This window comes from Equus asinus, chromosome 8, assembly GCF_041296235.1.
Source record: "Equus asinus isolate D_3611 breed Donkey chromosome 8, EquAss-T2T_v2, whole genome shotgun sequence".
Taxonomy (NCBI): Eukaryota; Metazoa; Chordata; class Mammalia; order Perissodactyla; family Equidae; genus Equus; species Equus asinus.
This window is the reverse complement of record NC_091797.1, coordinates 29099358-29124790: the sequence shown is the minus strand read 5'-3', so window position 1 is coordinate 29124790 and position 25433 is coordinate 29099358. Positions and strand designations below refer to the sequence as shown.

The 25433-nt window shown below is 43.7% G+C and overlaps 1 protein-coding gene across 7 annotated transcripts in view; it reads right to left on the bottom strand.

Annotated features, from left to right (window-relative positions):
• TCP11 (t-complex 11) overlaps positions 1-25433 on the bottom strand; it is a 132656-nt gene that overhangs the window by 17314 nt on the left and 89909 nt on the right. The window contains exons 1-2 of one of the 7 annotated variants that reach the window (XM_070515055.1): positions 6483-6602; positions 2198-2335 (exon numbers count right to left, since the gene is read on the bottom strand). The exons of 2 other annotated variants lie outside the window; for them this stretch is intronic. In XM_070515055.1, the coding sequence (XP_070371156.1) occupies positions 2198-2335; positions 6483-6486 (142 nt within the window). In that variant the 5' untranslated portion in view covers positions 6487-6602. Of the gene's footprint in view, positions 1-2197; positions 2336-2694; positions 2849-6482; positions 6616-25433 lie in introns of those variants that run through there. 4 more of the 7 variants (XM_044776517.2, XM_070515059.1, XM_070515057.1 and 1 more) reach the window with 4 other exon arrangements.

Sequence of the window (25433 nt, the reverse complement as noted above, 5' to 3'; positions counted from 1 at the left end):
AACTGACAACAATTTGCCAACATTTTGTTTTGCCAAGTACGGACAGCAAAACAAACAAGTACAAAGTCCACTCTACTGCAAACAAAACCATCATTTCATAAAAGAAGGATAATGCAACCTGCAAAAGAGCAGAAAGGGAATACTGTCAGAATAAAGAGTCGTCCTGTAAAGTGAATCAATTTAGCTTTAGGAAAAACTCACCACAATACCTTTATTTCATTTCGCTCAATACTGCTAAGAATTTTGTCACAAACCAGCACTAGCATTTGGGAACCACTGTTCTAAGTCCTCAGTACAGACCTGGCTGACAGCCTTCTCAAATGATAAGCATATATAGCAGTTAAAATGACTACTTGGTATATAAAACAAAGTCGCACACAATAAATTCGATTTTCTCTCTCTTTTTCAGTGAAGCTTCATAATTTGTTCACAGAAAAATATTCGGCTCCAAGATGTGGAGGGGATACAAAGGAACTAACATTGGCCACGAGCTGATAACTGTTGAAGCTGAACGACGAGTAAATGGGGGTTCGCTATACTAATCTCTCTACTTTTGTAAATGCAGTTTTCCATAAGTAAAAAGACTTAAAAACGTAAAAAGGAAAAATAAAGTTATTGTAGAGAAGAGGTTACCCTGGAGAATGCCTTTGTTCTTAGAAGACATGTGATGAAATTTTTAGAGGTCGTCATGACTCTAACTTACTTTCACTAAGGAAGAAAAAAATACATGTATATATACAGAAAGAGGGAAAGAGCAATGTGGCAGAATGTTAACAAGGTGGGCATTCACTGCATTTTTTTTTTGACTTCTCAACAAATTTGAAATATTTCAAAATAAAAAGTTAAGGGGAAAACGTAATGGTAGAATTTACCAAAAAGTCACCGAGTCCCCACTTAGGTAAACAAAGGTGAAATGAACCGTAAGTGGATCGCTGAAGTTCCCTTTATTTTTGTGGCTTCTCTGAAGTCTCTAGTTCCAGCCAAAAAGGCAAAACGCAGTCAAATATGTAAACAGACTCACCACTCATTCACTGATGTGAAATGAGAGCTAAGAGAAAATCTTCAAAGGGACACTGAGCTCTAGCAGCACTGAAGGACAGAGGGAAACAGTGTACTCAAACACCTTCCGCCTGCAACAAATCAAAGTTCACAGCCTGCTCCGACAAGACTGTGCCGCTGCGCACGAGCACCATGACACTAGGCAAGAGGAATCACAGGAAACATGCAACTAAAGGAGATTTTAAAAATCCAGAACCCAAGGACAAAGAAACTTTCAAGATAATATAGTAACTTAACCAAGTCGATCTAATATATAAAATTTCAAATTTACTTTTTAAAAGAGGAACTTGATTATTCATTTTACAGAGTTGTTTTACATACGGATTCATTTACATAGCCACCTCAAGAATTTAAATTGTATTTACAAAAAATTGACGTTCACCCCACAGCAGGTTCATGTCTCCCAAGTATCCAACTTGCGGCTTCGCTGCCATTCTGTTAGCCAGCAGCGACCCCACGTGGCTACCAGAGAAACAAACGTAATTCACCTTCGTAAGCAGGACCTTGAACTAATTTTTTCCCATTGCAAGCCTCAAGACTTTAACTCAGGTGTGTTGCCATGTGGCTAGGTCTTCAGATTGAAAACTGGTTAAATTCTCTGAAGATCATCATCAGAGAAATGCAGGACGAGTCCCAGTGACATCAGACCAACCGAAGTGAGGAACAGACCTTGCGCCCCAATAGGAACATGAAAGAACATCCACTACAGTCTAGAGCCGAGGACTCTGAGCCCCGGGCAGCATTACTTCTTGAAGTCAACGAAGCACCGAGAAAATGCAATTCCCGTCTGAGATCATTGGGGTTCCTTAAAATCTACCCCAGGCGTCTGCTATTTCCACCTACAAATTCAAAATACGAGAATAACAAAGATGGCTTTGAACTGACTCAGCCTCAGATCCTGTCAGAACCAAGTAAGGACACTCGGGTCACCTCTTGCTCCAGGACCAAAAAGACCTCCCGGTCAGTGGGGGCCTAGAGATCGGGCGGGAGGAGGTAAGGAGAGGGGCAGACCGCAAGAGGAGGGGAGTGGGGAGAGAGAGCTGCGGGCCCTTCACGTGGCGCTGGAGCCCGCGGCAGCCGGCTGACCTGACCAGCTAAGCACCCCCGAGGGCGACGGGGCCAGCGGGGCTGGACCTACGGGGAGGGTGGTCCTCGGGGCCGCTCTTGTCTCCCTGGGTCGGCACCGACGTTTCGGGCTCACAGGCCCCGCTCTCGGCGTCGCCAGGGTTCTGCAGGGGCACCTTCTCCTCGACGTCCGGCATGTTGCTGATGGAATCTGGGTTGGGGAGAAGGGGCGCGCTGTTGGCATCGGTCGCGGGGCTCTCCACCCGCTAAGGGGGGTCTGAGGCCCGGCCCGTCGCGTCCGACGTGGACAAACCAAAAGAAGAGGGCGGGCAGTTTCAGGGTCTCCCAGGGGACAGCCAGGGGCAAAGGAGCCTAGAGGGCACGGGGTGGGGAGTCAGACAGCAGCCAAGAGGTGGACGCACAACGGGGAAACTGAGGCCAGCGGCCCTTCCTCGAGCCATTCTCCCTGGACCTCCTCGGCCGAAACCCCGCCCCGCCCCGGGCCGCCGGGCGCCGGCGTCCCACCTCCTCCCCGGCCGCAGCCGCCCCTGCTCCCGGCGGCTCGCTCACCCCGCGGCCTGGGGTCCGGGCTGTACCACCGCGGCGGGCGGCGGGGGGCGGGCGGCAGGGAGCGGCCCGGCGGCGGCGCGCAGCTCACCAGGGCCAGCCCGCGCACCCCCGCCCGCGACGCCCGCGGCGCTCGGTGGGACCGGCCGCGGTTTGAGAACAAAGCCCCGCCCGTCTCCCGGGGCAACGGGAGGGGCACGTGCTGGCCCCGCGCGCGCCCCTGGAAGTGGCGGCGGCTCCTGCCTCGGCCGTCGCGGGCACGAAGCCTCCGGGGCCTCTGGCTGCGTGGTCGCCGGGGCCCGTCCCTGCCCGTGACCTCCCGTCCCCGCCAGGAAGATCGCTGGAACTCCTTAGAAAGGGAGGCGGTGCTGCGTGGTCTTTCTCTTCGGCGTGTCCATACAGCCCGGGAAGCACAGACCCCCAGCCAGGACGATGGTTCTTTAGCGCGCCCTGGGCGCCCTGTGAGCGGAGGGCCGCCCTCCCACCCCTCTGCGTGGAAACCGAGCGCCCTCGCCACGTGCCGGTCGGGGAGGCGCGGGGGCTGGGAGGCAGGGGCGGTTCCGTTCAGGTTCATCCGTGACCCGGGGCTGGCCCTTCTGCTCCTGGCTCCGGGTTAGTGGCCTTTCTTGCTTCCAGATCTGCTCTTTTGGCCCTGGAGTGATGTGAGGACTTGGGGATAGGTCCCCCCCAACCACCCCCAATCCCTGCACTTTGGGGGAAAAATGGAAAAGGAAGTTTCCATGCCACATTCTCCCATCCTTCTTTATTACTCTGACGACTTCTCACCACAAAAGCTTACTTAAAAAAAAACTAAAATGAAACAACAGATGAAAATATTGCCTGTAAGAAACCAAGTTCTGGTTATAACCCTTGCCTTGTTAGTGTGGAATGTGGATTTTCCTTGCACAACTCGTGCATTTTGAAGGGGAAAATTAGGAAGAGGCCCAAGAACGTTTCTGCTTAAGGAAAGGCCACTCCACTCTGAGGCGCAGGCAGCTCTGAGGGGAATGGCCTAGTAAAGTTACTGTTCAGCCAGAGTCTCTCAATCCAATACGTTCTGAACCTGCCCTTTCCTCCTCCTCGCCCTTTCCTGGTATTTCCCTCAGGGATGTCGGCTGTGAAGCAGGCTGGCCTTCACGCCAAACCCAGCAGAAATGGTAGGAAGTTGTATGGTGACTTAAGCAAAGAGTTCAATGAAAATATTTCTTCGTTATTACATAGGGAAACATTTAGGCTAGGCTGTTGATTTCTCCTAAAAAAAAAAATTCCAGAATACTGTTTGGGCATTTTTATTTCAGGAAGAAAGTTTCCAGCATGACACCAGTTCATTTCCCCACAAAAACGGCATTGCCATAAAACTCTCCCTGCTGATGCCTGAAATCACTCCAGCAGTTCATTCATATGCATTACACAGACTCTTTAAGCATCCTCTTAATACTGGAATTCTCTGGAAGGGGCAGCAGGAAGAAAGAGCAGTGTGGGAGCACATGGGGGGGGGATGCCAGAAGAGGAGGAAAGGAGGGGGGTAGGGGAGAAGGACAGAATTAGAGTGTTCCCAGGGTCAGCCTGGGGACAGCATTTCATGATCTTTATCATTAACAGTTATCAGAACCAAGTAGGCAAAAGTTAGAGGTTGAGGGGAATAGAGAGATGAAGTGAGAGATATACCTCCTTCCCTTTGGGGTCTTAGTTAATAATAACTGATTTTTGTTCAATGATTTACAAAATGCTTTTACATTGCAAATCCATATGCCCCGCACACAGTCCTACCTGTCCAGTAGGCACAGCAGGTGTTACATTGGACCATTTAAGAGCAGAGCAAATGGGGGACCAGGGAGATTTCAGATAGTTACCAAAAGTCACATGGCAAGCAAGGCCTTGTCTCTTGATCATGTGCTGTCTCTTAATTCACACTACCTCCCTCACTCTGCCTGAGAAGCTGTATAAATGAGAAAGTATACTGGTCTGGTAGGTACCAGAGCTAGGGCTCAAACAGGAAGTGCTACTGGAGGTCAGAGAAAAGGTGAGAGATCTCCCAGATGTTTGGGTCAGTTCAGCCCCAGCGTTTAGCCAGGATCCTAAGCAAGACTGTATAACTGAGTTGGGCTGTGGAAATGGGACTCTTGTTCAACCTGGCTCCTTTGCAACCTCAGGACCCTCTTTAAACTCTCCTAATGGGTGAAACTGGATTTTTCACATATCTCCATTATTTGGCAGGAATGCCCCCCCTGAATAACTTAACACCTTTTCCCTATTAAAGGGCACATATCTCAAAAGACCCATAAGGCAATTATTTTTCAAATGACCCAAGGACAGAAGTAAAAGCCCTGTTTCCTCTCACATTGCAGTGTGCCCAAGGCTGTCCACCCCAGGTTTCCCCTTTTATATTAAGATGTCATATGACTTTTATCATTTATTCATAATATGTCCATATTTGTTTTAATACCAAAGTCTATTTGTTCTCCTCAAATCTTTGAGTAGAATCTTATTCCAGAAGGAAGGGTATTCCTATATTCACTGGCACACCTCTGTGTGCCCCTGTGGGTATATACACCCCAGTTTGAGAAGCTGTCTAAGGGAATTTCAGGCATATAGCTAGAATTTTCCTACTCCTCGACGACTTCTCCACATATGTGAGCTTTGATCCAAGCCCAAATGTATGATCTGTTCTCACTTGTTCAATACTATCCTGCGTCCACTACCCCACAAAAGCAAATTATGTAGAAAGTCAGTCCTACCCACGAAGGCATTCTGAAAGAGGGGCGGATAAAGAGAAAGGTGTAAGAGAAATACTCCTAGGTGGCTGTAAGAGGTACAGAGCCACAGAATTTGAGAGGAATCCTGAATGTGGATCTGCTAGCTAAAACAAAACAAAGTAACAAAAATGAAAAACACCTCATTTTACAAAGAAGCATCTTAGGCTCGGTGAGGTTGAATGACTTGGCTAAGGTCACCACCAGTTTACGGAAAATTCAGGACTAGAACCCATATCACAGTCTGTTTACTCCATGATATACAGAGCTAAGCAAGAGTAGAAGCTAATACTGTAAATAAATATTTACATTTCCTTAAGAAAAATGTAAATGACAGGCCATGGAATGGAAAAAGTAAGAGACGAAGTTAAATAGAGGCCCAGACTGCAAGTAGCGTAGAATACACTGGAAGATAAACAGTCAACTGAAGTGGGTAGGACACGTAAATACAGGGTGGGACATTTAAACGGAACCATTTGGAGTCATGTAAACGGGGACTGACTTCATTACAGCCTCCTTATGATACAGAACCGCATGTCAAAACTATTTGCTTTAGTCTGTTGACAAATGTGTTTTCTTCACAGAACCCAAGAGGAGTGTGAGAAGGGTTGAGGTAGTCTGGGGGCGGTCTGGACATAGCCCTTTGAAGCTCAAAGTGAAGTGTGATGGATGAGGAAACCATTACAGATCTTTAAAGAAAGGGGACTCAAAGACAGCACAAAGATTCTGGCAGCAGCGTTGACTGCCCACTTCTCCAGCCACATCTCACTCCATGAGCAATACTTAACAGGCCCCGCTCCTTCCTGCTTCGGGGTCTTTGCACGTGCTGTCCCTTCCATCTAGGATGCTTCTCCCTCCTCTAACCCCCTTTGACCTCACTGACTCCTTCTCATCCTTCATGTCTAGGTTACAAGGACTCACTTCCTTGGACATCCTTCTCTGGCCCTCCATTAACTTCTCTCAACACTCTCTACTTCTTCCTAGCACTCACTACAGTTTGTAATTATATGTTTGTTTGCATAATTAGCTTTTACTCACCCATGAGGCTATAAGCTTTCTGAGAGCGGGGACCGTATGCGTTTCATTCACCACTGTGCCTGGAACATACGTTATGGAACCAGGTTCGTTTTCCCTGCTCCATGATTACACCAATCACCAAGACAACGAGTCTGCAGCAGAGAGAGGGTTTAATTCACTAGGCAGCCAAGTGAGGAGACGGGAGAATAAATCTCAAATCCACCTCCCCAAAAAATGGGGATTAGGGATAGTTATGGGGTAGAGGGCCAGGGTGGTGTGAAGTGTGGGAATAGATGACTGGAGGTGAGGAGAAGTGAGGTAACTGATGACCTGCGCAAGCATAGTCAAGCTTCATGGCTCTTCATGGGACTCATGTTCACAAAATGGTGGTGTTACCGCCATCTGAGAGTGGAGTTTTCAGTTCCTTGACATCAAAGGGCCTATGGGTCATCCATGCAGGCCCAGCTGATGAGTTGGTGGTCTTAACCAGCCTGAACTGGACGAGGAGTTGACTCTCAGTTCCTGAAAAACTCAAGCACCCGTTACCATGGTGACCCAAGCATCAGAGATGTTATCTGTAGGGTGGGTTTTGGTAGTGCATTATCTAACTACTTTTGCAAAGAGACAACTGAGTGTAGTTAAAGCGACTTGGCCCCCCGGTTTCACAAAGTAAGTGCCCACTCAGTAACTGTAGAATGAACACATAGGCACAAATGAGGGAGGCAGCAGTGTCAGAGGAGTGACATAGAGTGGGCCACTGCTCCCCACACACATCCAAGAAGTCAGGCAAAGTGTATCTCTCTGGACCTAGTTTTGGTTACCAGTGTCTTTCTCTTTTTGTCTCATAGACATGTTTTCTCTCTGTCTGTCTCTCCTCTGTCCTTAGCTTCCTGTGAGTCTTTTAAACTAGCAAAGACAATGTCGGAGAGAAAAGGAGGCACGGTTAGGGTCCTGTGACCGGGGATCCCCCCCTGAACTGGAAGGTGGCAGCAGGGGGCAGTGGCACCCTGGGAGTAATTTACAGGCTCCTGGTGAGAGGGGCCCTCTCAGTCTCTCTCTCCCTCACTCTCTCTCTCTGTAGAGCGAGCCAGGGTCAGCAGCAGCCAAAGCCACAAAAGCTGACTTTAAAAGTCTCCTAAGAGCTGCATCTTTCGAGTCCCCAAAACAATCGCGCCTTGTGCCCCAGGACACGGTGCAAGTTACACACTTAAAGCAGTTTCCACAGAACCGCATTCAGTTGGTTTTAAACTCTGGGGAAAGCTGGCAGCCTCTTTGTGGGTTTTTTAAAAAACTAGTTAGAGGGACAATTAAACCTTTATGGGCCCCAGAATGTACCTATGCAGACATAAATAAGGATCATTCTTCATCACCGGAGAGAATCCACTTTCTGGCAACAGATCTATTTTTCTGCCATCACAGGACAGAGCTGAGCTCACGTCTGAGAGTCTTTATGATGAGCAGGTGATAGGGGTCAGCATGAGCAGAGTTAGAACTTTGACCCCGAGTTCTCCAAAGGGACACATCGCAGGCCTTGGGCTTAGCTGGTCTTAAATAAATCACAAACTCCCAAAGCCTTCCCAGAAAGCAGCCAGGGTTTTAGGCCAAGAAAACTCATCTTGCTCCCTCCTTGTGTTACTTGGGGCCAAAATGGTCCATTTGTCAAAGAGTCCTGACTCCTTTATTCCTACTCTTACAACACAATACAATGCATTCACATATTTACAGTGCAATGTCCTTGAATGGTCCGGATGATTTCTTTTTAATCCAATAATATCATTAAATGCGCCAGGGGGCTCTCTTCTTAAAGAAACCTTTGAGTAAACTCTTGTTAAAGTGAACCAGTCTTTTGTAAGGCAAATCATCAGCCACCAATTTGTTTCCCGATTCTGAGATTTCCCATAGATTTTCTTAAACCGGGCTCACTTTAGATGGTGACCTATGCATTTTCTTTTATTTTTCTGACTTTGTAAAGACAAGCTTTTCCTGAATAGACATTATTGGGTAGGGATGAAGAAATCTCAAACACTTGAGAAACCCGTCAGTTTCGATCATTGCTGTCATCCATAATTCTCCAGAACCACCAGCCTAAAGCAAAGTATAATGATCTCCTGACAAAGAAGCCAGCTGCATAGATTTGAGAGCCAGTCTATTTGAAGTCAGTTTCAAAAGAAATGCAGAGAACAGGGTTTTTAAAAAAAATTATTGTAGAATTTTTTTTTATTGTGGTAAAATACATAGCATAATATTTATCATTTTAGCCGTTAAGTGTACAATTCAGTGGCATTACATAAATTAAATTCACAGTGTTGTGTAACCACCACCACTATCTATACGCCAAATCTTTCATCATCCCCCAACAAAAACTCTGTACCCGTTAAACAATAACTGCCCCTCCCCTCCTCCCCACCCCCAGCCCCTGGTAACCTCTATTCTACTTTCTGTCTCTATAAACAGAGAACAGTTTTAAACTCCACTTTTACTTTGGGGCTTGTTTTGTTCCCATGGCATGGTGGGAGAATGGGGAGATCGTGGCCATCCTCTTTCCACCTTGTAGACTCTCCCTAGTGCTCTCTCCCACTTCCCTGTCCTCCACCGACAGCATCTATGAGATGAAGCCGGAGCTCACTGGAATGGTTTAAACTTGCAGAGGGGCTGCAGCCCCCAGCGGGAACAAAAGGAGGTCACTGGGTCTGAGTCTCTGTTCCAAGCTCAGGAATGGCGGGAATTTTCTGACTTCAGTAGTCTGAGGAAGTAGGAACACGATGAGCTAGGTTGCTGTTTTGGTGTCTGAAGCCCGCCTGTGGGCTCCGTTCAGTGCCCGTCAGCTACAGAGTTACGTCCCTGAGCTGTGTCAGGGCTAAGAGAGATGGGAATGCAAGAAAAGACACGAAGGGCTCCCTTGGGTACCCTCAAATTCCATGCTATGGAATTTCTCACACTGATTAACACTGGCTAAACCCCTCGTAACCCCTGCAGCATTTACATCTTTTGTACCCATTTGTGGCCAGCAGAGGCACACTCAGAATGACTCACATCCTTTAGTTTGCGTTTTACTTTGCTCACAATGCTTGGAAACTCTCAAAGGAGCCAGTCTCCCCCCTCCCCCCAACCTTCCCCTGGGCCCAACTCAGGATAACAGGAGACTTGGCTTATGAAATCTGAGTTTTAATTGTTTCAAGGACCACTTGGGGACCCCAACCTCCCCTCCCCAACCCCAGGATTGTGAGCCTGCTGGGGCCCTTCGGACAACTGGGCAAAGTGGTTTCATGGCACAGAGAAACAGTGAGCCATGGGGCAGTGGAAGGGGAATCATCTCAAAAGCAGGATGCCTGAATTCCTTCTGCTGTCCACTTGCTGGTGACCCTGGGCAAGTCACTTCACAGCTCTGGCCCCACTCCCCTCAAGCTGGGTGGGAGCGCCCTCCAGCTATGAGAATTTGTGGGAAGGGAGGAGAGAAGCAGGTTTTCTGACATCTGGAATTCTTGAAACAGGAAACCAAGCCCTCCGTTTCCCATAGATGTTGATGTTAATGGAAAGAATGGCTGCAGGAAGACAAAGGTGGAAATTTGGGGAAAGAGGAGAGTGGATGAGCGTATTTTAGGACAGGTTAAAAATGAAGTTTTGGTTGGGTCTTTATGAAGAACTGTTCCACAGGCAGGTGGAAATAAGCAGCTGGAATTAAGGAGAGAGACAGAGTAACTGATAACAAGAATGGAGTCAGGAGTCATGGTTGATAGATGAACTAGTCGTAATAATACCAGACAACACATGTCGAGTGCTTACCACGGGAGCCCTTCACATGGATGTGCTACCATTCTCACAACAACCCTACAACAAAGACGTTGTTTTTACACCCACTTCATAGATGAGGAGAACTTAAGTATCCTGCCCAAGGTCATACAGTGAATAAGGGCTAAAACAGGGACTTGAACCCAGGAGTCTGACCTCAGAGCCCTTGATGAGTCTTTTATACCACTTCCTGAAACGTGGAGGAGGAGGAGCGCAAGAGGAAAGCAACACAGGTGGAGGACAGAGCATTGACAAATACCTGTGAGTAGTGCTCCTATTCTTGATCAACTGTGACCTAAAATCAGATTCTGAGAAGATGAAGATGTGGGTCAGAAGCAACCTGAGAATTATCCAGGTGTATGTAGCGATGTTGTCAATTGGATGGCTCTGCACATGTTACATAATAATATTGAGCACTAACTAGGTGCCAAGCACTGTACTAAGAGGCATCACATATCTTACCTCATCTGGTCCTCTCACAAATCCTATAAAGATGGTCTTATAGTGCCTATTTTACAGAAGAGGAAAGGGAGCCTCCAAGAACTTCAGGGACTTACCCAGGTAGTAAGTCTCAGAGCTGGGAACTCCAAGCCAAGCTGTGTGCTTCCGGAGCCAGCTCAAGAGTGGCCTCCCCAAGCAATCTTTGCTGACTGCCCCTCAACAGTCAGTGAAACCTCTGGACAATTCTGCTATGTTTTGTGTAAGTTTACTCCCTTGAATTAGTTTGTAGTTGAAACCAGTATTTGAAGTTAATGCTTCCAAAAGTTGCTAAGGAGTTATAGGCTGCCTTGAACCAATGTTTAAGTTTGCTATGTGTACATTTGAGTCAAATCTGCAGTGCCTCTAAATTTTTGGTCCCTGAGATGTGCCCAGTGCATTCCCCCCACACCCAGTTTCATGGAGGAGCCTGATTGGTCTGAGGGTAATCCCATCTCCCTTACAATGATTGGTTCAGAGAGACCACGTGACGCAAGTCAGGCCAATGGGGCACAAGGAAAGGTCAGGTAGAGGATTCTGGCAATGTGCTACTTCATCACACTCCCTTGGGGAAGGAGAGTCTTTCCTCCGGGTTTTGTCCTGGCAGGGTGGGAGGCCAGGAACTCTCCCTGGCAGCCATCGTATTACCCGCCTCACCGCCCCAAGAGGATCAGGGAATGCCTGAGGCCCAGCCTCCACCTGAGATTTCCCAGCATCAAGCCAATACATTCCTTCTTGCTTAAGCCAGTCTGATTTAGGATGCTTGTGTCCCCCATATCACACTGGAATGTAAGCAGCATGGAGGCACAAACCATGTCTGTCTCCATGACTGCTGCATTCCCAGCCCTTACTACAGGATCCAGCATGGAGAGATAATAGTAGAATGAGTGAGTGAAAGAAGCAATGAATGAACTTAATATCACAGACTCAGAGGATGGTATAGCTGGAAACAGTTAAAATCATCTCATCCAAGTCTTCTCTCTTTCCTTTCTACTCTATGGTGAGAAAAGAAGCACTAGTTGCTGTGTTAGAAAGGTTAATAGTAGTTGTCCCTCTAATTAGGGCAGGCACCCTTTAGTGTCCGCAGTGACAGCCTCAGTCTCCATGAGGCAAGCATCCCAGAGGGGCTTTGATGCCATGCCCAGTCCAAGTTGGAGAACAAGACACCAGGAAGGACTTGGCCCCAGGCTAAGTAAAATTGCAGCATCAGTTGACGATAGAAATGGGGACTTGGTAAAAAAAGACACAAAATTTTATATTAAGCATTTTTTTAAGTACAAAATATCTTTGACTGTAATAGTTGGTTAATCTTTAATGTTGGCTGTTTTCCATGAATAAATTATGGGAAATACATAGCTCACACTCTGTCGGCCTTCAGCATGGAGAGCTCCATCTGCAGCCCTGTTTGGACAGAGGGCTGAGAGTACCCACAGCTTCCTTTGCTGGGGACGCACCTCTCTAAAAACCCAAAATTGCAAAATCAAAGATGGGAACCATTGGTAGACTCCACAACTCCCTTACATTGCACTCAAGAGTTCTTGTCTATACTTTTTACATAATATTTTTTGTTTCCTTTAAAATTAACTTTATTGAGGTATAATTTTCATGAATAAAATGTGCCAATTTTAATCATACAGTTTGATGTGTTTTGACAAATATATACAGCAGGTAATCACCACCACAATCAAACAGAATACTTCCCTCACACCCAAAAGTTTCCTCATGCCCATTTGCAGTCAATACCCATCTTCTTATCCCAGGCCCCAGGCAACCACTGATTTGCTTTCTGTCACTATAGATTGGTTTTACTTGTTCTAAAATTTCATATAGATGCAATTATATGATATATAGTTGTATTAGTCCCCTGGGCTGCCGTAAATATACCACAGATTGGGAAGCTTAAACAACGGAGATTTATTTTCTCACAGTTCTGGAGGCTGGAAGACAAAGATCAAGGTGTGGACAGGTTGGTTTCTCCTGAGGCCTCTCTCCTTGGCTTACAGATGGCCGACTTCTTGCTGTGTCCTCACGCGGCCTTTTCTCTGTGTGGGCGCATCCCTGGTGTCTCCCTCTTCTTATAAAGACACTGTCCTGTTGGATTAGGGGCCTACCCTTATGACCTCATTTAACCTTAATTACCTCTTTAAAGGTCCTGTCTCTAAATACAGTCACATTGGTTAGGGCTTCAATATATGAATTTGGGGACACAATTTAGTTCATTACAGGAGTCTTTCGTGTCTAACTTCTATGACTCATCATAATGTTTGTATGATTCATCTGTTTTGTGGCATTTATCGGTAGTTTTTTCCTTTTTACTGAAGAGTAGTGGTCCATTGTGTGAATGTACCACAGTTTGTTTATCCATTTATCTATTGATGGATATTTGGGTTATTTCTAGTTTTTGACTATTATGAATAAAGCTCCTGTAAATATTCTAGTATGTCTTTTTGTGGACAGATGTTTTCATTTCTCTTGAGTAAACACCTATGAGTGGAATTGTTGGATTATATGGTAAGTATGTTTAATTTTATAAGAAACTGACAAACATTTCTCCAAAGTGGTTGTCTCATTTTACATTTCCATTCAGCAGTGTATGAAAGTTTCAGTTGTTCTATATCCTTACCAACACTTGGTAATGTCAATCTTTTTTTAAGCCATTCTAATAAGGGTGTAATGGTTTCTCATTGTGGTTTTAATTTGCATTTCCTCGATGACTAATAATGTCAAGCATCTTTTCGTATTCCTATTTGTCACCCAAGTGTCTCCTTTGGTGAAGTTTCCACTGAAATGTTTTGCTCGTTTTTTAAATTGGGTTGTGTGTTTTCTTATTATTGAGTTGTAAGAGCTCTTTACATATTCTGAATACAACTCCTTTATCAATTATATGCTTTGCAGATATTTTTCTCCCAGTCTGTGACTTTTCATTCTCCTAATAGTGTCTTTTATAGAGCAGAAGTTTTTCATTTTGATTAAATCTGGTTTATCAATTTTTCTTTATGGATCATGCTTTTGGTGTCAGGTTGTCTTGCATAAAAGACAGTTTTACTTCTTCCTTTCCAATCTGGATGCCTGTTTTTTTGGGGTTTTCTTTTTTTTGGAAGATTAGCCCTGAGCTAATATCTGCTGCCAATCTTCCTCTTTTTGCTGAGGAAGACTGGCCCTGAGCTAACATCCATGCCCACCTTCCTCTACTTTATATGTGGGATGCCTACACCAGCATGGCTTGCCAAGTGGTGCCATGTCTGCACTTGGGATCTGAACCGGCGAACTCCAGGCTGCTGAAGTGGAACATGCGAACTTAACCGCTGTGCCACTGGGCTGGCCCCGGGATGCCTGTTTTTTTCTTGTCTTATTACACTGGCTAAAACCTTTAGTACAATGTTGAATAGAAGAGGTGAGAGCAGGTATCCCTTCTCTTGCTCCTCATCTTAGAGGGAAAGCATTCAGTCTCACAACATTATGTATGACATTAACCTGTAGGTTTTTCATAGATGCTCTTTATCAGGTTGAGGAAGTTCCCTTCTACTACTAGTTTGCTGAGAGTTTTTCCCCAGGAATGGATGTTGTCTTTTGTCAAAAGTTTTTTCTGCATCTATTAAGATGATCATATGGTTTTTCTTTCTTACTTTGTTAATATTGTGAATTATATTGATTTTTTTTTTTTTTTTGAGGAAGATTAGCCCTGAGCTAACTAGCGCCGATCCTCCTCTTTTAGCTGAGGAAGACTGGCCCTGAGCTAACATCCATGCCCATCTTCCTCTACTTTATACTGGGATGCCTACCACAGCATGGCTTTTTGCCAAGCGATGCCATGTCCGCACCCAGGATCCGAACCAGTGAACCCTGGGCCGCCAAGAAGCAGAACGTGAGAACTTAACCACTGCACCACTGGGCCGGCCCCAATTATATTGATTTTTTAATGTTAAGTCATCCTTGCCTTCCTGGAATAAATCCCACTTAGTCATGATGTCTTTTGTGTTTTTATCTATTGTTGGATTTTATTTGCTAAAATTTTTTTGGAATTTTTGCATCTATGTTTATGAGAAGTATTGGTCTGTAGTTTTCTTATAAATGTGTTTGTCTGCTTTTAGTATCAGGGTAACACTGTCCTTGGGATGAGTTGAGAAGTTTTTCTCCTTTTCAGTTTTCTGAATTTGTACAGAATTGGTATTATTTCTCCTTTAAATATTTGTAGAATTTACCAGTGAAGTCATCTAGGCCTGAAGTTTTCTCGGGAGAAGGTTTTAAGCTACAAATTCAATTGTTTTAATAGAAACTAGGCTTTTCAAGTTTTCTCTTCTTATTGAGTGAGATTTGGTAGTTTGTCTTTCAGAGAATTTATCTATTGCATCTAAGTTGTCTAATTTATTCGCATTTGTTGGTCATTATTGACATCAGCAAAGTTGTTCATAATATTCTCTTATCATGCTTTTATTACCTGTAAAATCTGTCATGAGGTCACTTCTCTCATTACTGATATTGATAATTTGTGTCTCCTCTCTTTCTTCCTGATCCATGTGGCTGAAGACTTATCAATATTATTGATCTTCTCAAAGAACTACCTTTTGTCTTTATTGATTTTATCCATTGTTTTGCTGTGTTCTATTTCATTAATTTCTGCTCTGATCTTTATGGTTTCCTTTCTTCTGCTTCCTTTGGGTTTCATTTACTCTTTTTCAAGTTCCTTAAGGGAGAAGCTGAGGTTGCTGATTTAAGACTTTACAAGTACTGATTTAGTAGCAGCCCAGAAATTTTGATATGTTGGTTTTTCATTTTCATTACATTCAAAATACATTCTAGTTTCCCTTTTGTATTTTTATTTGATCCATGGGTTATTTGGAAGTTTAGTTTCCAAATATTTGGAGATTTTCCAAGAATCTTTCTGTCATTGACTTCTAATTTAATTCCATTGTGATGAGAGGACATATTCTTTTATGACATGAATCTTTTTAAATTTACTGGGACTTGGTTTGTGGCCCAGAATATGACCCATTTTGGAAAATGTTCCATGTGCATTTGAAAAGAATGTGCATTCTGCCGTTGTTGGATGGAGTGTTCTATAAATGTCAATTAGGTCAACTTGATTGATGGTGGTGTTCAAGTGTTCTATACCCTTGATTATTTTCTACCTACTTGTATATCAATTATCAGGGAGCACGGAAATCTCCCGCTGTAACTGTGATTTGTCTATTGTCCTTGCAGTTCTATCAGTTTTTGCTTCATGTATTTTGAAACTCTGTTAATAGATGCAAAAACTTTTAGAATTAATTCATCTTGATGAACTGACCCCTTTATGATTATGAAATGATGTTCTTTATACCTGACAATATTCTTTGCTCTGAAATATACTTTGTCTGATGTTAATATAGCCACCCCATCTTTTTCTTTTCACAACTATTTTTAATTTAATAATATATCATGGAAATCTTTCCAAGTCATAGACATCTTTATATATATATATACATATATATAAAATTGACATACAATTTTATATTAGTTTTAGGTGTAAAATATACTGATTCAATATAGTATATACTGAAAAATGATCACCGCAATAAGTCTAGTTAACATCCATCACCACACATAGTTACAATTTTTTTTTTCTTGTAATGAGAACTTTTAGGATCAACTCTGTTAGCAACTTTCAAATATACAATACAATCTTATTAACTATCTACTCACCATATTGTACATTACATCCCAGGTCCATCTTTCTTTTGATTAGTGTTAGCATGATATAGCTTTTCCACTTTCCTTTTTGACATACCTATGTCTTTAAAGTGTGTTTCTTATAAGCACCATATGATTTGATCTTGCTTTTCTATCCAGTGTGACAATCTCTGCCTTTTAATTAGAACATTTAGACCATTTGCTATTTTTTCACCTCAAAGAAACATGCAAGTTTTTGGGTTTGGTTTGGTTTTAGTTGTGGTAGAATACACATAACATAAAATTGACCGTCTTAACCATTTTAAGTGTACAGTTCAGTAGTGTTAAGGACATTCACATTGTTGTGCAATCTCCAGGACTTTTTTATCTTGCAAAACTGAAACTCTGTACCCATAAACAATAACTTCTCATTCCTCCCTCCTCTAGGCCCTGGCAACCACGGTTCCACTTTCTGTTTCTATGAGTTTGGTTACTCTAGATACCTCATATAAGTGAAATCATACAGCACAGACCGTGTACTTTTTTTTTCAGGTGTACATTGTAATATATTTTGAATTCTGCGTAGATTACATCACGTTCACCACCCAGAGACCAATTACAACCCATCACCACACACATGTGCCTAACCACCCCTTCCGCCGCCTCCTCTCCCTTTCCCCTCTGGTAACCACCAATCCAATCTCTGTTGCTATGCGTTTGTTTGTCATTGTTTTTATCTTCTACTTATGAGTGAGATCATATGGTATTTCACTTTCTCCCTCTGACTTATTTCACTCAGCATAATACCCTCAAGGTCCATCCATGTTGTCACAAATGGCCGGATTTTGTCATTTCTTATGGCTGAGTAGTATTCCATTGTGTATAAATACCACATCTTCTTTATCCATTCATCCCCTGATGAGCACTCAGGTTGCTTCCAAGTCTTGGCTATTGTGGATAAGGCTGCGAAGAACATAGGGGTGCGTGTATCTTTATGCATTTGTGTTTTCAAGTTCTTTGGATAAATACCCAGCAGTGGGATAGCTGGATCATATGGCAGATCTATTCTTAATTTTCTGAGGAAACTCCGTACTGTTTTCCATAGTGGCTGCACCAGTTGGCACTCCCACCAGCACTGTATGAGGTTTCCCTTCTCTCTACGTAGACCACGTACTTTTAATGTGATTATTGATGTGGTTCAGTTTAAGTCTATCATCTTGCTATTTGTTTTACATTTGTCCCATTTCTTTTTCTTCCTTTTTTTCTTTTTCTGTCTTGTTTTGGATTGAGTATTTTTATGATTCAATTTTATTTCCTTTGTTGGCCTAGTAGCTATAATTCTTTGTTTTGTTAATTTAGCAGTTGCTTTAGGGTTTATGGGATATATATCTTACAGTCTGCCTTTAATTGATATTATACCACTTCACTTATGGTATAAGAACCTCACTGTAGGGGCCAGCCCTGTGGCCAAGTGATTAAGTCTGCGTGCTCCACTTTGGCAGCCCAGGGTTTCACTGGTTCAGATTCTGGATGCAGACATGGCACCGCTTGTCAGGCCATGCTGAGGCAGCATCTCACATGCCACAACTAGAAGGACCCACAACTAAAATATACAACTATGTACTGGGGGATTTGAGGAGGAAAAGAAAAAAAAAAAAAAGATTGGCAACAGTTGTTAGCTCAGGTGCCAATCTTAACAAAAAAAAAAAAAGAACCTTACCGTAGTATACATCCATTTCTCCCCTCCTGGCCTTTATGCTTTGTTGTCATACTTTTTACTTATACATGTGTAATAAGCCACAAAAGACATCATCATTTTTTTGTTTATGTACTCAGTTATCTTTGAAAGAGATATATATAGTTACAAAAAAACCTTACGTATTCACTCATGTAGTTACCTTTTCCAGAGCTCTTCATTCCTTTGGGTAGATCCATGTTTCCATCTGGTATCATTTTCCTTCTGCCTGAAGGACTTCATTTCTTATAGTGCAGTTCTGCTGGTGATGAATTCTTTTAGCTTCTGTGTGTCTGAAAAGATCTTTATTATACCTTCATTTTTGAAGATTTTTTGCTGGGTAGAGGATTTAGATTGAGAGGTTTTTTCCTATCAGTACTTAAAACATTTTGCTCCATTGTCTTCTCACTTGCACTGATTCTAATGAGAAATCTGTAGTTATCCTTCTATTTGTTCCTCTATATAATGTGTTTTTTTTCCTCTGGGTGCTTCTAAGATTTTCTCTTTATCAAAGGTATTGAGGATTTCGATTATATGTGTGTTGGTGTAGTTTTCTTCAGGTTTCTTGTGCTTGAGGCTCATTAAGCTTCTTGGATCTGTGAGTTCATAATTTTAATCAAATTTAGAAAAAATTTTGCCATTATTTCTTCGAGTAATTTTTCTTACTCCCACCTCTTTTTCAGGGACTCATTTACTTGTATATTAGGCTGCTTGAAGTCCCATAGTGCAATGATGCTGTTTTCATTTTTTAAACTTTTTCTCTGTATGTTTAATTTTGAATAGTTTCTATTATGTCTTCCTGTTCACTAAAATTTTCTTCTGCAATGTCTAATCTGCTATTAATCTCAGCTGGTGTGATTTTCATCTCACTCATTGCAGTTTTCATCTCTAAAAGTTTAGTTTGCATCTTTTTTATATTGTATATATTTTTGAACATATGGAATATAATTATAACAACTGGTTTAACATCCTTGGCTACTAATTATAACATCTGTGTCAACTGTAGGTCAATTTTGATTTATTATTCTCCTCATTACGGGTCACATTTTGCATGTTTGACAATCTTTGTTTACATGCCAGACATTGTGAATTTTCCCTTGTTATGTGCTGGATATTTTGCTATAACTGTAAATATTCTTGAGCTTTGTTATGGGACCCAGTTAGATTACTTGGAAACAGCTTGATGCTTTTGGTCATTTATTATTATTATTAATATTATTATTATTATTATCATTTTTGGTGAGGAAAATTGACCCTGAACTAACATCTGTTGCCAATCTTCCTCTTTTTGCTTGAGAAAGATTGTCCCTGACCTAACATCTCTGTCAATCTTTCTCTATTTTTTTTTTTTTTTATATGTGGGACACCACCGCAGCATGGCTTGACGAACGGTGCATAGGTCTGTGCCTGGGATCCGAACCTGTGAACCCTGGGCTCCCGAAGCCAAGCACACAAACTTAACCACTACACGACCAGGCTGGCCCCTTGGGCTTACTTTTGAGAGTTGTTAGGTGGAATCAGAGGATTGTTCAGTGTAATGCTAATTATTTCCCACTACTGAGGCAATCCCCCTTTGAATATTCTACCCAACGCCCATGACTGATGAGGTTTTCTGGTCTGGCTGGTAGGAATAGGCACTGTTCCCAGCTCTGCGTGAACACCTACCATTGCTCTCTAATCCTTTCCCCAGACTTGGGTAGTTTCCTCATACTCATGGGTCAATCATGCTAAATATTTGAGGGAGACCCTCTGCAGTTCTCCAGATCTCTGTGCAGCTCTCCCCTCTCCGGTACTCTGTCCTGCAAATTCTGGCCACCTTGGTCTCACCAGACTTTTAGCTCTGTCCCCAGACAGAAAATTCTCAACTCTGAGAATTTGTTGGGCTCTGCCTGGGTTTTCTCTCCCTACGCTACAGCCTGGAAACCCTCATAAGGCAGTAAGTTTGAGAAATTGTAGGGCTTACCTTGTTTGTTTTCCCATCTCTCAATAACTGTCTTTCATTGCCTGAAATGGTTTGAAAACCATTGTTTCATATATTTTGTCTGTTTTTTTTTTTCTGGTTGTTTCAGGCAGGAGAGTAAATCCAGTCCCTGTTCCTCCATCTTGGCTGGAAGGGAATGTCTTCCTTTCTCTTCAAATTCTTTCTTATCCTTTGTTACAACCAGAACAGTGCTGGACACATGGTTGGTTCATTCATTGAATGCTTCTTGATTAATTCATCTTTTAAGTAGTGACAACCAAGCAAAAGTTTGGAAATTTCTAAATTTTTAAAAATTTGGAAATTCAATTATAGGTGATTGGGTTACTTTTTAAATGTTCAGGAACAAATTATCATAATTCTTACTCAGATAAAGACCAAATTCATTTATGAAATCTACATGGAGGAGATTAAAAATTTTTTGGATATATACCATATAGAAATGTTTTTGAAATGCTTGCTTCCTGTGGACCTGCTTTATTTATTTTAAATTGTTTTCTAACTTGTAGAAAATGACAGATATGAGATCAACACATCTATAGCAGAAACCGTGTTCACTGTCACTACCTGAGGCTCCCTGGCACAGCAAACACCTGATACACACTTAAAGAGAGACTGAATGAATAGAACGCTTTTTACTTCACCACACAATATTATTTTATTTCAATAATATCTCTATCCGATATACCTATCCTCCCATTTTATAAATTGAGGCTCTATTTGTAATAGATCTGTGCCTCTTCTGGTCTCTTCGCAATGTACTCTGTTGCCCTCACTTTGTGACATTGTTTTGTCAGAGAAAGTTAACACAAATCAGTGTTTCTCTCTCTGTAAGACAAGCCAACATTTTGATTTGGAAATCTTAACTGAAGCGGTCTGGCTTATCCTCTTGGAAGCGTCAGACTTGCATAACACTCTGACTTCTAGCTCAGTTCTTGTGGCTCAGGGCTCTAGCCCCTCGCCTCAAGCTCTCTCCCCATCCGTTGTGCCCGTCTGTGGCCCAGCCAAATCTTGCACATCCTTCAAGCCCAGCTTAAGTGTTCCTTCCTCCGGAAGCGTTCTCCTGCCACAGCAATCTTGCTCTTCTGCCTGCTCCTTAGACCTTGTCTTTTTCATTCAATTGGTACCTAATCAACCATACACACCCTTTGTGTTTATGTGGGAACATCTGCCTCAACTAGTTCATTTACCACCTTAAGAACAGAGGCCCACATGTGCCTAGCATAGTCATAATAACAGTAATAATAATAATAGCAATAACCAACATTTATTGAGTGCTTACTACGTGCCAGGCCTTGTTCTAAGAGCTCTTTATGAGTGACTTCAGTTCATCCTTACCTTGCTCTAAGGGAGTGGTGCTCTCACTATCTTACTTTCCAGATCAGGAAACTGAGGCCAGGGGAGTTAGGTCACTTGCCCCGGGTGGCAGCAGAGCCAGGATTCAAACTCAAGCATTCTGGTTCCAGAGTCTGAGTGCTCAGCCACTGCACTGTACTGTGGCCCTGGGGTGCAGTGGTTGCTCAATACATCTTTGTTGAATGAATGAAAACGCAGAGGTTTGGCCTGTGCAGGAGGGAAATCTCCAGCAGAGCCCTGTTCTGTACTCTCACAGTTTTGCTGTTTCCCATCACTACTCCTGTATTGTTGCTGTTGTTTTAGGAGCCAGATCCTGTGTGGTCCAGGAGGAAAGAGGAAGGATAGACATGAGATGCCTACACCCCTCTCCTGCCTCCCTCCCTTGCAGGTTGGGCAAAGAGCAAGTTGGGACAGTTCTTCCTGCCACCCCCTAGCTCTCAGAGCCAGCCAGTAAACCGGAGCAGGGAGAAGCAGAAAGGGAGGTGGGAGGGGGAGCGCCATCCTCAGGATCGCTTGTTTCTGGGGCCTGTGCCTCCCAAGGCTCAGTCAACCGGATGTGGCTTGAGCTCACCGGAATTTGGCCGGATTTACAGAGATAAGATCAATCTGACCCTTAATTCCCCAAATGTAATTTATGGGCTTGCCTTCTGTGTGCCGCAACACGTCTGACTATCCGAAATCTGGTAATTATTTATGTAAACACGGCATCCTGCCTTTGTGGATTGTAATTGGACTTGAACAGCGAGAAGTGGGGACTTACACAGTTGGGACTGTGCTGAAACCTTCCTTTTGAAAACACTCACCTGAGTCTTTGAAATCTTCCCTGTGGCTCATGGATAGCTTTAACCAGACCAAAAGAGAAAAAACTTTTTTTTTTTTGCTTTCCTCCTTCAGCAGGCCTGGGCAAATTTATTCCCAACCACCACCAGGTTTTATAGGTCCTCTCGGAGAATGGGGTAAAGATACCCCAACCATCTTGGCTGGACCCAAACTGAGAGGACATGAGCGTTGGGGTGGAGGCCTCCACAGATCTCCTCATTGTCTGTTGGAACATGAATTTTATACCCCCACTAAGAATAAACAAGATTAGGAATTTAATGCTGTTTGGAAAAGAGGAGAGGTGGCGGGTGAAAGAGAAAGGTCTTTGCTTTTTATTCATGCTTTGAGTTCCCCAGGAACCTTTGCTGTACATACACACGCGAGAGCCAGGAGGATTAGGAGAAAGAAAATGAGCTGATTGAAGCAGATGGTTCGGGAAGCACTCCCAGGAGGCCACTGGGGTGGATGAATCTGCATCTTTAAATAACATTAATTTCTGAAAGGCCCAAATTGTTTCCTAAATTACTGCACTAAACTCTTAGCTTTCATCTATTTTTACGGCACCTCTCCTGGTTGAAGGCAGAAGCTGCTGCTTTCTGACAAGCCACCTTTGCAGAAATGCCTCATCCTCGGTGCAGCCAGTGAGGAATCAGTTTCCCCAAGGAAAAAGAAATCTATACGAATCAAGGTGCTTTGAAAAACGGATTTCATCATAAACCACCACCCCTGGGTGATCTGAACAAACCACCTAGTCTAACTCCAGCTGGGACTCTCGTTTCCTCAGTAGCCAGGGGCAAACCAATTAACCTCAGTTTCCCCATCTGTAAAATGGGGTTAATAATGCTTACCTGCTGCAGGAGTGCTGTGAGGTTTTAATTGGGTAATGGCTGTGGAGCCCTTTGATGTAGTAAGTTTTATTAACTTCCAAGGGATTCCCTGAGGCCAAAAAAAGCAGTTAAAACCCGAGAGAGAAGAAAGGCATTGAAACGCAACTTGGCTAAGCATTCCACCTCCAGCTCCAATTTCAGAAGTGCGGAGTCCAGCGGCTCCAGCACGAGTAGAAAGCAGTGCCCAGGGCTGGGGGCTGTTTGAATGGCATTTGGGGAGGGAGAGCCTGAATATTGTTTCAGAAGCAGCTTGGCCTGCAGATCATGGAGGGCAAAGGTAAACAAATGGCCTTGCTTGATCAAGCCGAGATCATTCTTCGGCTCCACTAAGGTCCTTTTCCAACAGCAAGTCACCAGAAAGGGGATTATTTTGGTGTTAATCCAGGGTTCTTGGAATTGAATTTAGAAACTCCCAGCTTCTGGCTTCCTGCTTCCAAATGGTAAAATCAAGAGAGAATTCAAGGTCTGGCCTCTAGCCAGGGCTCCTGACCAGAGAAAGGGTAGGGAACAGCAGCGGCCAAGGGTCAGAAAACCGGGGCTTTTCCGAGTTCTAGCACTCACAGCTAGGTGGACGGGTCTAGGTCACTTGGCCAGCTATGTGCCTCCGTCTCCTGCTTTGTAAAAATGATTTTAATCAGATATTCTTGGCTTTAAGGGCCCAAATAATTAAGATTTGGAATGTGAAAGTGCACTAAAATTACAAAGAACCCCCAAAGTAGTAGCTATTATAATTCAGAACAAACTCCTACTTTTCCTTCAGTAACTTTTAAAAATCTCAGTTATTTGGATAACTGTACTCCAACTCATTCAGTACAAGAAGCCCCATCCTCCTCTCTAACTTTCGATCTCCCCCACATGTTGAGTGCCCACTGATCAGTCAACACGATCGGGCATCAGGCACAGGGACACAACCCAGTGGAGTGACCAACTTGTCTCAGTCTGCCTGGGACTGTCCCCATTTAGCGCTGAAAATCTCGTGTACCAGGAACCCCACCCCCAACTCTGGGCAAAGTGAGATGGTTGGTCATCCTACCGGGTCCTTGGGCTGGTTAGAAAGTGCTGGTTACCAGTTCCTGACAAGCAGTGTTGACCCAATACGGGCATATCATGGAAAAAGAGGCACAGTGATGTGGCAGAGGAGTGCTACTCAGGGAGTCTTACGACCGGCTCTCGCTCCTGGCTCTCCCGCTATCTATTGACTTCAGATCAGACTTGTGTGCCTCAGTTTCCTCACCTGTAAAGGGAGAGGGTGTGATGCAATGCCTTCTCACCTTTCCCTCCAGGAGAAATGGCCACAAAGACTTGTGGAGCAACTCGCCCAGACCCCCGAGGGATGCGGTATGGTTTTCAGCAAGGGAGGCCAACAGTGGGAACACGCTGGAGGCCCAAGCCCATCTCTGCTTGTGGGATTCAGCTCCTAGTGCCCAATGAGTCCTTTAATACCCTTTCTGTGTGAGCAGCAAGCACATGGCTGGGAATGCGGCAGCCCTAAATTAACAGCGGAGTGCTGTCCATCGTTTTTTAGGTCACTTTCCTTCCTAAAATGGGCACATTATACTCCTGAGATTCAAAACTTTCTTTTCCAAGACTGGGTTAGATTCAAGTTTGGCAAAATGGAGCAGTGAGTCCAAAAAGTACAATTTAAAGAACCTGTGCTGCTTCCCTTATCACAATTTACTAAGCTACACCTTTTTTGGGTGGATTTTGTGTAACTGTATTTTATTTCACAATATAAAAGTAAAGAACTCCTGGTGTTAAAGGAAGTGAAACCACTGTCATTATATGTATGTTTTGACTTCGTCATCTGGATTCTCCAGCCGAACCACCGCTTGGATCCCCCTTTTGTCTGACCCAGGTAGACAGGGGAGATCATCAGGGCTGGCTTGTTTTGGTGGGGACACTTCCTTTTGGGGGTTGATTCTTTTAAAGTGCCCTTGACAGGAGCTTATGTTAATGAAAGCAGTTTTCTCACGACAGATCAGAACCTGGCCTTTGGAGCATTAAAAAAAAAAATAATGTACATTGAGAAGAAATGGGGAACAATGATTGAATCAAAGCCGCCTCAGCAGCCTGTCCCCCCTCAGCCCCCTCTGAAAACAGTCCTGTTTCAATTCCACTGCTGAGCTCAGCCTGCCTGCTCCAGACGTCCAGACCTCGCACTCCATAAATCGTCTCTGCCCTTGCCCCAGAGTTGCTGACTATATGTATTTTTGGGCTCGGCATTAATTCCCTCATCCTTGGCTGGTGACATTAAGATTTGTAACTGATAGAATGTGTTTTTA